This window comes from Onychostruthus taczanowskii, unplaced genomic scaffold (assembly GCF_017590055.1).
Source record: "Onychostruthus taczanowskii isolate IOZ18803 unplaced genomic scaffold, ASM1759005v1 scaffold21, whole genome shotgun sequence".
NCBI lineage: Eukaryota > Metazoa > Chordata > Aves > Passeriformes > Passeridae > Onychostruthus > Onychostruthus taczanowskii.
The window spans coordinates 306,713-319,589 of NW_024499351.1; the positions used below are offsets into that span (position 1 = coordinate 306,713).

General features: G+C 41.2%; 1 protein-coding gene across 3 annotated transcripts in view; it reads left to right on the plus strand.

The window, feature by feature from the left end:
- ATL2 (atlastin GTPase 2) overlaps positions 1-12,877 on the plus strand; it is a 40,279-nt gene that overhangs the window by 21,784 nt on the left and 5,618 nt on the right. For all 3 annotated transcript variants that reach the window (XM_041404216.1, XM_041404215.1, XM_041404217.1), the window contains 8 exons: positions 3,313-3,447; positions 5,090-5,194; positions 5,922-5,972; positions 8,086-8,142; positions 8,715-8,807; positions 9,068-9,206; positions 10,029-10,156; positions 12,285-12,341. In XM_041404216.1, the coding sequence (XP_041260150.1) occupies positions 3,313-3,447; positions 5,090-5,194; positions 5,922-5,972; positions 8,086-8,142; positions 8,715-8,807; positions 9,068-9,206; positions 10,029-10,156; positions 12,285-12,341 (765 nt within the window). The remainder of the gene's footprint in view (positions 1-3,312; positions 3,448-5,089; positions 5,195-5,921; positions 5,973-8,085; positions 8,143-8,714; positions 8,808-9,067; positions 9,207-10,028; positions 10,157-12,284; positions 12,342-12,877) is intronic.

Below are 12,877 nucleotides of genomic sequence, written 5' to 3' on the forward strand. Positions count from 1 at the left end.
ATACGCTTAATTTTCAGATTGTGAAATAAAACAAATGTTCATATAGCAAAACAGATTGAAATGCTGTTTCAGCCTTGTGTATCAGCTCTCTCTGTTTCCTTTATTGTGCAGTCACTTTTCTCAGTTTTCTATAACTGTCCTTCAAAATAGCATTTGTTTTTCTTAAACTGAAGGTGAAAGCAAGCTTGGCCATGTACTCTAACAACTGTTTCTTACCAAGAGCAGAGAAGTTTTCCTCTCCATGTGCTGCTTCTGGGCAGGTATTTCCATTCTGAAGATGTATTGCTTGCAGACCCTTAGTTGAGCGGATCCAACTCACTGATGCATCAGAAGACACTGCACTTTGCTGAATTGTTTTTCTGCCAGCTCAGTGACGTAAATTGGCTTAGGGAAGGAGTTTGACAAGCATCAGAACTGCTGCAAACTGATTGATGGGAACTGGGGGTGATGGAGGATAAATGCAACGCCTCCTCTTTGGAGCACTCTTAAGTTGTATGAAGTCAAATGATATCCTCTGCTTATCCAAATTTAGTACAGGAGGAGAGATCTTGGTATAGTTTTATAGTACTTAGTCTGAGCCCTCCATCTTTAGTCAGGCTCAGTTGCAAGTCTGTATTTTCTGTGAACTAAATATTGCACAGAATACTAAAACAACTGCATTCAGTTCATGTGCCAATCAAGCAATTTTGGGGTGTCCTTTTATGTGGACGTTAACATGCATAATGAAAAACTTGCCAATAAAACCTTCAGAATCTCATTTTTTTGTCTTAAACTGAGTGCCAGAGGTCATGTAGTAAGTTGCCATTGTAAAAATCTCAGTGGTGCCAGCTGAAGTCACAGGTAGGATTCTGGCACAGCAGAGGTGGATCACTGCCTTCAGGGAGGTGGACATGTCATTTCAAGCACTGATCCTTAGTGCTGTGATTGCTCTTTTGAAATGGAACAGCAGCAGTTGTGTACTCAAGCAAGCTGCTGCAAGGATCCAGTGGCCTTAAGCTTTAGTAAGAGTTGGGTGCAGCAATACCTGTAAGTTTAGATGTAAAAGTTTATTTTTTTACAGGAGTGTCACCTTTTATTTTGAATTAATCCTCAAGGTGAACTGTGTATTAATGCACTAGGTAAATAAAGCTGCATCAGGCTTTTCCTTAGTGTGGAGTAAAGTTAGAGAAGTTACCCTTTAGGTGACTGAGATAAAATTGTAGAGCAACTTCTAGCTTGATTTCAGGTAAGAGCCTTTTTTTTCTCCTCCCATCTCCTGAATATCTTTCAAGCCAGCTTGATGGATGGATATTTAAAATACTGAGCTTTAGCTAAGGAGAGATGCAGGTAACAAGCTAGGAGTGTTTCAGAGTGATGCAGAGGTTGGTCAGAGGCAGGCTTAAGTACATCATCCATAAGATGAAGCAACTTCAGGTGAAGTTGAGCCTGTTAAAACACCAAAGTCTCCTGGGATATGAATCACTTGTGAAATCAAATGAGGTCATATCTAGTGCTCATTGAGGGACTTGTCAAACTGTCTGTGTAGTTTTGATCTCATTTGTTACAATTAGGAGGAATACAAAAGGAATAATGTCTGGACCAAAATGGGCTAAAGTATTCTTGTATGAAAGAAAAATGGAACATACTGAATAAAAGATTCTTTTTGAAAAGTAAAAAGCTGTAGTCCATTGACATGTACATGTGAGATATGATACAGCATTGTCAAACTGTATCTGGAGTGTGCAGCAGCACAAAGTAGGCTTGGAGCTTTCATTTCTAGAGTGGTCTGTGGAAGCATAAGCATCTTCTGGGATAGAAAAACTACAGGGATAAGCTGTTTAGGTTTTGTGTCGTGCCTCTGGTAGAGGTGAATGTACCTATCAAAATAAACAAGCAAAGGGAAAAAAAACCCCAAACAACCAAACTCAAACAACTCACCTGTAAAGCCCTGTAGAACTCTTTACTTGCATACCTGTGTTCATTTTCTGAATTTTTATCTGCTTATCTCACCTTTGTCTGATCCAAGTAGCAGAGTTGAGTGGTGCACTCAACTCTGGGTTGTCTGGGAGAATGCTAGTACAGAACTGCTGGATTACCTGCTCGCTGCTAGGCATGAGGAAAATGTGCAGGTTTTTTCCCATCCCCCCTTCAGAAGTAAGCAGTTTCACTTAGTTGTTTCAAGTATTTTTATTCTGTTCAGTCCCTGGGTACTCCTGCTGTGTTCTGAAACGTGAAGAAATGTCTTGAGCCGTTATCTGAAAATTGCCAGTGTCGAGTCAGCAAGGCAGAGCCCAGAAGTGAATTGAGAAATCTTCACTTTGACCTTCTCAGTGGACTCTTTCCTGGCTGGTAATCTACTCTGGGCAGTTCAAGGCAATTCATTAAATGTCTCTTAGGCGAGCCTGCCGTGTTCTAGCCTGTGAAAGAAAGCTTTGTATATACTGAAATCCTCCATGAAAGAAGTGGCAGGCAGACAACAGTTTAACTGATGAGGGAGCTACAGAAAAACCTATCAAAGTGAAACTTCCTTAGGGTGCCTGCTCATCCTCCTTACTTGCCAGTGCATGAGCTACATTTCTGGGTCAGATGTGCTCATATAATGGCTGGATTCTTGTGGGTGAGCTGCTGCTCTGCATTGCCTCTCCTTGAAGAGCTCATTACACTTCCATCAGCCAGGACTGTTAGCTGCCACCTGTTCTTACCTCTCAGATGGCTTCTCAACTCTAATATGGTTGGGTTGATTGGTATCTATCAAAGTCTTACACTGACCTTTTCTCTGTAACTGGCAAGTATAGACTGTGAATCTTCTGGTCTTTGTCTATTCTCTGTGGCTTCTGCAAGGTGGCATTGGGAGTCTGGTAGTGGCTTCTGTTAGTGTAGAGACTCAAATGCTTAGGCAGCTGCTAGTGAGGGGGAAGGGAGAGGATTAAGTTAAGATCAGGTGTTTTGTCTCTTGCAGAGATTCCTGTGGCTGTTCCTGAGCTGAAATATCTGCCATTGTGTTTGAGCAGAGTTTTCTCAGCTGTGAGAGTGGAACTGGTGGACAAAACTGTGCTGTTCTCAATACCTCTGAGTGCTGGAGACTCAAAAACTGTGCACACTTATATTTCAGTGACTGAAAAGTTGTGCAGCCACTCAAATACCATGGGGTTGCTTTGTGGATGATCTTGAAACACAGCAGAGTAGCACTGTGTTTTAATATTTTGTGTAGTGTTGTCAGGTGGCTCTGAGGAAAGTGTAATAACAGTGTGGAAGTCTGCTAAAACATAGCATGTTAAAAAAAATAGAAATCTCCTCCTTGGTTTTACATAAGTTTTTCCTTTTGTTTTGTAGACTTCTCCTTGCTGGATAGGTGGAAACACCGAGCCATTGACCGGGTTTACATGGAGAGGTGGATGTGAACGGGAAACCACTGGCATTCAGATTTGGAGTGAAGTGTTTGTAATTGAAAAACCTAATGGAACAAAGGTGAGTGCTTAACTTACCTTGATTTACTCAGGGTTTCCCTTGCAGGAGTTGTAGGCTTCCTGGTTTGATTCTATGGTGGGTTGTTTATTTTATTTTTTTTTTTGGTTTGTTGTTTTTTGTTTTTTTAAAAAATGAAACAGAGGCTGTGGATGTGCCATCCGGGAGGTGTTCCTGGTCAGGTTTGGTGGGGCTCCAAGCAACCTGGTCTAGTGGAAGGTGTCCCTGCCTTTGGCAGAGGGATTGGAACAAGATGATCCTTAGAGGTCCCTTTCAGCCTGAACTGTTTTTGTCATTCTAAAACTTAAGTAGGATTTTTGCCTCTGTGTACACTTTTAATGTCATGGATTTCACGGTGGCTATTTGAACACTGGGTGCTTTCCTTTGCCCTGAGCAGCTGTGTAACATATCTGGAAACTGTTATCAGTGTAAGGATGGAGACTGATTCTTACAACCCAGCAGAAAAAATCAACAATAGTCTCATTCTGAGAGTACTTTGTTTTGGCAAAGTCTATCCTGTCCAGGCTGATGGATGGGTTATCCTGGGAATGTTGTAAAACTGTAATGGCTATAAATACTGTCTACAGACAAATGCTGGGGGAAAAGCTCTGTAATGCACACTGTTCTTGGAAGGGTGAGAATATGTTCTAGCTTCTAGCTGTGTTCTAGTAAAGTGTAGTGCATGGCTGTAAGTACCTCAGGGTCTGGAAGCTGGTCCTTCCATATTTCCAATTTTAGCAAGCAGTCTGTAAAAAAGGACTAAATGTAACAGTAGGGAAAAAAAGCACTAACTTGATTCTTTTTTAACTCTCAAGTCAGTTTAACTGCAAATTTTACTTGGAGGTGTTTATGCTGAAACACAATGTTAATGTCATTAATAAATATTTACTCCACAATAGCGGTGATGATCTTGAACTGTTTGTGTTCTGAACCATTGGTTTTAGGTTTTTTTTAATTTCAGACCCTTTGCATTTGCAAAGGAAACATATGATGCCCAATCTGTGGGACATGGATTTTAAAAATAGTGGCTTAGTGGTGTTTAACAGATTTCACAGCTAATCAAACATTTCTTTGGTTAAAAACCAGTTATGTAGTGTGAATCTGCTTATGCTTTGGGAACAAATCACTTGTTTTTGCTTGGCAGTGGGAAAGAGAATGGGAGTGTAGTAGATGCCAAAGATGGGAGTTGGACTGATAATTTTTTTTCATTAATATCACTTCCTTCCTTGTCATTCCAGCAGACAGTATCAATTATCTTGTTTTCTGCTGACAATAATTATTTTAAGATATATATATATATGTATTTGTAAGTAACCATCTTACTCTTAGCTCTAATGAACTATGCTAGATCTGCAGTTGAGGCTGATGTTCTTCCAGTGAAGGAGAGCTGTCAGTTAGTCTGCATGGCACCCCCACTGGGCCAAGGAGGGCTGTTTCTCTGGGAGAAGGTAGGCAGGCAAGGCCAGAGGCTTGAGGCAGGGCCCTCTGGCTGCTGCTCACTAAGCTCTGGGTGTGTGTAATCATGTGTGCAGGGGGCTGGCTGAGGTTCATCAGCAGGCATAGGAGCAGAAACTGACCCCAGTGGCCAGGAGTGTGAAAGTGTCCCTGATGTGGTTAACTGCTGCTGTTCTTTCAAACTCTGCAGGTTGCTGTACTACTCATGGATACCCAAGGTGCCTTTGATAGCCAATCCACTATCAAAGACTGTGCAACAGTTTTTGCCCTGAGCACCATGACGAGCTCTGTCCAGGTGAGAATATCCATGCTGGCAAATAATGGCAGAACCCTCTATCCTGAATGTGCTCTATTGAGCCACACTTGGAAAGTTCACCTGCATATCTTCCTCCAACTCTGATTTAAAATTCCACACTTTTTCTTATTTTCAGTGTGGTACATAAACTACCCAACTTGCTCAGTGGAATCAAGGTTATGCAAGGCCAGGCTGAGTTAAATTGCTGACAGAACTGGGAGATCCCCTTCCCCCCAAGATGTCAAAGTAGCAACTGCTTCTTTACAGATGTGTTACAGAATCTTTTTTAAGTCTGTAGGTACACTTTGGGGTGACATTATGCTGTGATCAGCCAAACTTAAAATTGCTGCTCCTGTTCAAGTGTCAGTTAAGCTCCTGAGAATTGTGCTATACTCAAAACTACTTTTAAGCTTGTGCCTTAGAAGTGCCAAAAGTGAGCAGGTTTTTGAGGAGTGACAAGTGGCTTTCTTCAGACATGCCACAACCTAAAGGGAACAGGAGTATGTAGAGCATTACTTCTGTCCTGTGGAGTTTGCTCTGGTGAATAATTTTTGAATAAGGAGGTGACTTTTATTTGAGATGTGTTCTGTGACATGTTTCTGCTTGCTGACTTTTGGGTAGATACACTTTTGCTGGAGGGAACAAAACTACTCAATATGTGAAAGAGACTACATGAATGTAAGATGGTGGTTTCATGTGACACTGTAACTCTGACTGTCTCTTGCAGGTATACAACTTGTCTCAGAATATTCAGGAAGATGACCTTCAACACTTGCAGGTAGGAATATGGTGAATTTATGTTAAACTGTACTGATAGTCTTGACAATATTCTAGAAGTTACTATCCATGTAACTGACTTGGGAGATTCATGTAGTTTGTTGCTTCATGTAGAACACTGAACTTGACCTGATACTAAAACTGGTACAATGTATAAAAACTGTGTTTACATCAACTCCATGATGCTTCTGCTGTGCCAATGCAGAGGTAAAATAGTACAGGCTTCTAATCTGGCTGATTCTTTCAGAGTCTGTTCTCTGTATTGCAAGTTCTGAAACTCCTGAAAAAATGAGAAATTAAAATGATTTATGGAAATCCTTAATGGTGAAATTCCAGTGTTTCACTTTTTTCCCAAAATAGGAAAATGGATGTTATTTCATAACCAGATTGTAAGGAAGTGTTGGAGTTTGGGTCAGGCCAGAGTTTTCTGCCCAGAAGCCATCTCTGTTTTTCAGCTGAGAAACTTCTTCAGAGTTTTATTCTGCTTAGAAATTAAAGCAGGAGAATGTCTTCTCTTCACCATGGGGTTTTTATCCTCTAATGCAACATCATGGTTAAAGGCCACTGAATTATGGCTTCATGTGAATGGTGCAAGAACCTTATCTCCTTAACTTAAAACCTGCAGCTTTAGAGAATAGCTTGTGTATTACCAAATGCCAAGGCCATGACCTTATCACAGCTTAAAATTGTTCTGTGTGTGTTCAATGCTGCAACAGACTGGCTGCCAGTGCTGGAAGTAGAAGAGCACTAACTAAAAGTAATCTTATGAAGCTGTTCTCAATTAGCATGGCTGTATCACTGGGCCTATACCCCCCACACCCCAAAAAAAACCCAACCAAGCAGTGAAAACAAAAAAATCTGTAGGTAATTACTTGAAAGCCAGGCTTCCCTGAAGATTTTGGTCCTTTAACCAGCTCATTGTAATCTGAATAAAACAATCTGTCTCTGTTCTACTGGAGGGTGAGATAAATAGGAAGGAAGGGAAGAGAAGGATGATAAGTGCAGGCACTGGGTTAGGGGACACCCGTGCATTTAAAGTTGCAGCAGGGAATCATGATCTGAAGGAAGGAAATTCTGAATTTCTGTTTTAACAGGAATTCATGTAATTGTGAAATACTGTTAGTCTCTGACTGCCTTTTGCATTTAGCAGGGAAGTGAATGAGGTAAAGAGTTTAGGTCAAAGAGACTCTTGTGGATGCTTGGCCACTTCACAGCTGCTTTAGCTCAGGGTGACAAGGACTTGGAAGTTAAGCTGTGTTAAATTAGTCTTGTAAGTTCCCAGGTGCTCTTGTGATCAACACCAGAGCTGTCCTTTGAGCCCTAATCTACCTGAGACCCTCCCGGAGTTAGTTTAATGCAGAGTAATGATTGCTGGTACTGGAGAGTTCTGGTGTGCTTCCATCATCTTGACCTGCAGTATCTGTAAGGAGGCTGGCATGGATCCCTGCCAGTATTGACCTGTGCTGAAGCAGCCAGCACAGTCCCTCTTTCCTGTTCTTGTGGTGGCTTGGCCTGCTCAGGCCAGCAAGGAATGCTGCTGCAGGTGTTAAAGATGGTGAAAACAGTCAGGGGAGGACTGCTGATACTTTATACTGGAGGGAAGGAACAATTATTAGTTAAGGTCATGAGGTGAAGCAGAGATCTGAGAAGCTGCTGAACTTGGCTTGTATTTAAATGTCTGATATATTGGCTAGAGCCAAGTTCCCTGGGATTTCCAGGAATAAACCTTTTGTGGGAAGTAAGGGGCAAATGTTAGACAGGCTTACCTTCTTAGCCTAGGAAGCAAGTGTTGGAAGCTGACTTGGTGAGAAATGCAGCCAGCTTTTCTCTGAGAATAGCCCACAAGCCACCCACTTAAAACTGCAGTGTGTTGACAGTTCAGGAATGGCACTGTGAAGCCTGTGGGAATCATGTCTCCTACCTGAATCTTATTGAGGGTTGGTATACTCATTATTGAGGTTTGTTTGCCATTCTCAACCTATAGTAAGATATAAAATTGAAACCTATAGTAAACTATAGATTGAATACTTTATTTTTAAAGACATAATAGAATATTTTACAGCAGAAACATGTGTTTTCTGTGTAGCACATCCTTACACTGTTCTTTCTCTCAGTTGTTTACAGAATATGGAAGACTAGCTATGGAAGAAATCTACCAAAAGCCGTTTCAGGTAACTATGTGTTAAATGGATTTAAGCAGTTGAATCTGTAGAAAATGAGCTCAGGATAATTTCTGCAGATAAATTAGTTGGGCTGAAGGTAACCAGTTCTTTGCAAGACTAATTTTCCTTCAGTATTGCCACATGGCTTTGCAAAAACCCAATGGAAAAATGCTAAAGAGGATCACATTTTGGGCAAGTATAGCTTTTTGCTTGAGTTATAAGGCATAAAAGGAATCAAAATGTCAGGTGATATGCAGGCGTTAATGAGAAAAATTTCTTCTATATTATTCTGAGATATGGTTGGTCCTTGCTGGTGGGAGATGGTTCTAAGGAAGGGTCCTGTTTGGTGGAGTTCTGTTTAGTTGTTTTTTTAAACAAGCAAAGACTTGCACCACAGAAGTACAAGGCTGCTACATTTAGAGCAGCCAGATAGACCAGAAAACTTACATAGTATCCTTTCTTGTAATCTATAATATATTTAGTTTTAGAGCAGCCAAATACTTAAAATAATCACACATGTTAGAATTTTTGACCTTAGAAATTATTCAAACCATTCACTGCTGTTGTTCTTCCTGTTGCAGACATTAATGTTCTTAATTAGAGACTGGAGTTATCCTTATGAACATGCATATGGCTTGGAAGGAGGAAAAAAGTTCCTAGAGAAAAGATTGCAGGTAAGTTGTCTCCAGTAGTCCTGTTCTGATCTTCTATGTGACACTTTGCTGTCAAGACAATGATGCATCATGAGCTGGCTCCATGTGCTAATAAAATACATATGTGGTGTTTCTACTTACAGGCAAAGTTTACATTATTAGGTTCAGAAATAAAAGCTTAAACACAGTTTTGTGCTCTTAGTACTTTTAAGATGATGGTTAATCTCAACTTCAGTATTGTAGAACTGGTAGCAGTTCTTAATGCCTTTTTTTCCCCTCAGGTAAAGCAAAACCAACATGAAGAGCTACAGAATGTAAGGAAGCATATTCACTCCTGTTTCAGTAATCTTGGGTGTTTCCTGTTGCCCCACCCTGGTCTTAAAGTTGCAACAAATCCAAATTTTGATGGGAGATTGAATGGTAGGAAGCTTTTAATTTTGTGTTTCTTGATTCAGATCACTGAGTTTGTTTTTGTATATGATGGAAGTCAAGCACTGTAATGGTTAGCTATTGAAATGCCTGACTGGAAAATACCAGGCTAAAAGGTGAAGCTGCAGAATTTAGAAATGTGCATTGTGTGCTCTTTTTAGTGGTTTAAAAGTAGAGGAACTAAGCAGGGAGAGGGAATGGATGTCTTTGTGTGTAGCTGTTCATTGTAATCTGATAAGTTGAGACATGCTTAAAGGTCATTAAATAGAGATTCCAAAGATAACTAAGGGCTCCAGAGGGCAGAATTCCCAAGATAAAAGACTTAACTTTTTGGAAAGGCTTTTCTCTAAGCACTTGCTGAACCACAGGTCAGCTCTGAAATGGCTGAAATAAAAGCCATAGGGTTCTGCTACTGCAGAATGAGAGGCAGTCAGGATTCCTCCAATGGATGCGTGTCCCCCACCACCGAGGGAATGCTTCAATGGCAGAGGCTATAAAAGTGAGCTGCAGTGGTGGCATGCTTAGGGCACACACCTGTGAGGTCATTGTGCATTGCTGTGATTGGGGAAATGCACTTAAAATCTGAAAAGCACAGTGGAACCTTGTTCTCCCAGTCTGGCGTTAAGATGGGTAGATTAAGAGTAGGTGGAACTTACTAAAGCTATATTATGTATGTAAGCCTTTAAATACCTTAAAAAGGCAGTTCAGAGTTGTGATGCTGTGGATTTAGAAGGATCGTGGGCTATCAGTGTTCCTTTAAGAGATACAAGATTGAATACTAACCACCTTTTTCTTGAAATTGAATTTTACTAGATATAGATGAGGATTTTAAGAATGAACTGCGGAATTTGATACCATTACTGCTTGCCCCTGAAAACTTGGTAGAAAAAGAGATTAGTGGATCCAAGGTGACCTGTAGAGATCTTGTAGAATACTTCAAGGTAAGCAAACTCATACTAATTATTTCTGTTAATAGCTTAAAAGACAGTATTCTAATTTTAGGCCATGTTGTTCCCAGAGAAGATAAGATATCTAGGCTGACACTCGTTGATCAGCTCACTTTTATTTTCATTTCATTACTCTGACTTTCCAGAACTGGCACACTACTTCCTAACAGTACAGCTCTTTGCAAGCTACTGTTAGCAAAATTTGTGGGTTGGTGGCTTTTATTTTCCTCTCTGTGAGTAGCCTGAAATAGCACAAGCTTTATTAGATGTTTTTTTTGAAATCCCAGTTGGGTGTTTTTTTGTTTTGGTTATTTTGAATTAAAGTACGTATCATGTAGTTTTTACAGATAGAAAAACAGCTCTTAAACTGCTTGGTATGCAATGAAAATTTCAGGTACTCCCTTCTGGATTTTTAACATGCAAGGAAGATGCTTTCTAAACACTTGCATGTGTAGCACCACTGTGCTCTGAAATATTTATATAGGATACTCACAGCTGTTAGTCTTGAGCTTTTTTGGTATCATGGTGACACCAGCAGAAATGTGATAACATAATCTGCATCACCAGGGATTGGTCTGGTGTGTGTAGCCTTATTTTTTTTTTTAATTGGAAGGACAGTTGGCTTGGTGGGAATGATGCCACTGTCTCCTCAAGACAGAAATTTTGCATTGCTACTTTTGGGCTAGAAAAGTTAGGCTGATGTTATGAAACAAGCTATGTAAGGAAGGAAGTTGAGACCAGAGCTCATTTAACTTCACTTGTAAAACAAAGTAACTTTTTGAAGGAAAGACATGGTATGGGATGCAGAAGTGGTGGCTGTTCTGGCAAGTGTGAAATCAGCACGGGAGTGCAGAGTTTCACTGTTTACATGGTTGCACGCTGCTTTTTGCTCCAGTTTTTCTCTGGTAGGACCCACTCAAGTACAGTGCAGGGAGTGCATGTTCAGCAGCAGTTTAGAAAGGACTGCATCCTAAAAACCCAAGTGTAAAACTTCTACTGGAAAGCTGATTGGCATCCTGTATCCAGTCAGGAAGCAGTGCTGTGGGGTGCTGCAGAAATGCTATGCTTATGTAAGTAAAGAGGACTGCTCCCTTGGGACTATGCATCTGAAGCTGAGATTGTGAGGCCTGAGTTGGAAACTGTAGGGCTTTACTTGGAGGAAATAGCTACAGTAGCAAGGAGGGTATCAAGGGAACAGAGTCCTGTATAACTCTGTAGGTTTTTGTAGGTTGTTCTGCAACCTAGAGCATTGAGTACATGGGGACCCTGATAACCTTGTTCTCTCCTCCTTGGAGCAAAAAATCCTCAGGCCTGGGGCTTGCAGACAGGGCAGGGAGGGAAGGCAGCAGTGGTGTGAGGACAGACCCCCCTCAAGAGGCTGAGAGTGGCCTTGCTGGTGTAACTTGCACAGCTTGTCCAGAGCACTGGAATGGCTGCTGCTGCCTGCTGTGCCCCACTTCCCTGTCCCCAGGAGCTGTGCCATGGGCCAGCTTGTGGGGGCTGGACAAGAAATGAAGTTTGTGTTCTCTTCCAGCCCCCTGAAACCCTGGGGAAAGAAAGGACGCCTGAGGATAAGTGGGGTGGGGCACAGTGGGATAGGCTGCCTGCTTAGCTTCTGGAAGTGTATTGTCTGCTCAGCTCTGTCTGTAAAAAGTGCCTTGATGTGTTTTCTTTCCTCCTACACTTCAGTAGATCAAGGCATGTGGGGAAATGTAAGTATTGGTACTCCCAGCACTGGATACTTACATAGTTTGGGCAGACCTCTTGCCAGAAGGGCTGGGATAGTCATCTCCACTCTTCTGTTATGGGTGAAGATTCCCTGTCTAGCAAAGACCTTATGCATCTGAGGGAGTAGAAACCTGCTGTCGAAACCTGTCACATCTTGGGACAGTGGTGATGTGTCCTCAGGGTGCTCTGCTGCCCTGCTGGGCCCCAGTCTCAGGCATAGGAAAGTGAAGGGGAAAAAATTGCCAGACTTCTGTGAAGAAAATTGCATAATTTAGTATTTAGCACTATTACAGGGAAATAATCTGAGCTCTGTCTTTGTATCGTCCCTCATTTCTTACTCTTCTTAAACATAAATGTTTAGAAAAATAAATCTTTCTTTCCTCCTCCCATTTAGGCTTACATTAAAATCTATCAAGGAGAGGAGCTACCTCATCCGAAATCTATGCTGCAGGTATTTTATTTTCTTTCAAATAATCTGATTAGATGATGTGTCTTTTATAAGTTCTTTGCAACTGAAGAATCATGACTGCTGTGGGCCTGAGCCTCCCCCCCCACCCACAGTTACAGTTCTGGAAGGATCTGTGTACTTTGAAAGCCACCTGAACTGTGATGGTTGGGTACTTTCCCCTCAGTTTCATCAACCAAATGAAATTAAATCAACCAAATAGAGCTGGGGTCTGTCTGGTTGATTGGGTTTTTTAGCTCCTGTACTCTCTAAGCATTAGTTTCCTGTAATTTGCTGTTTGGCTGGGAGATATCCAGAAAATTACATCTTGCAGCTTTAACTACAATAATTGTCCCTGACGTGACACAGGTAGAAAATAAGATTTAAATTCTTAACAAACTTGACAATTACGATTGATACCAAAACTGTACATCTGTAATGTAGAAATAATCCCAGCTTCCTTCTTTCCTCTCTGGTACTGGAAGTAATCCAGTGCCAGGATTAAAATATAATAGTTTAGTGACCCTTATATGTTTTTTAAC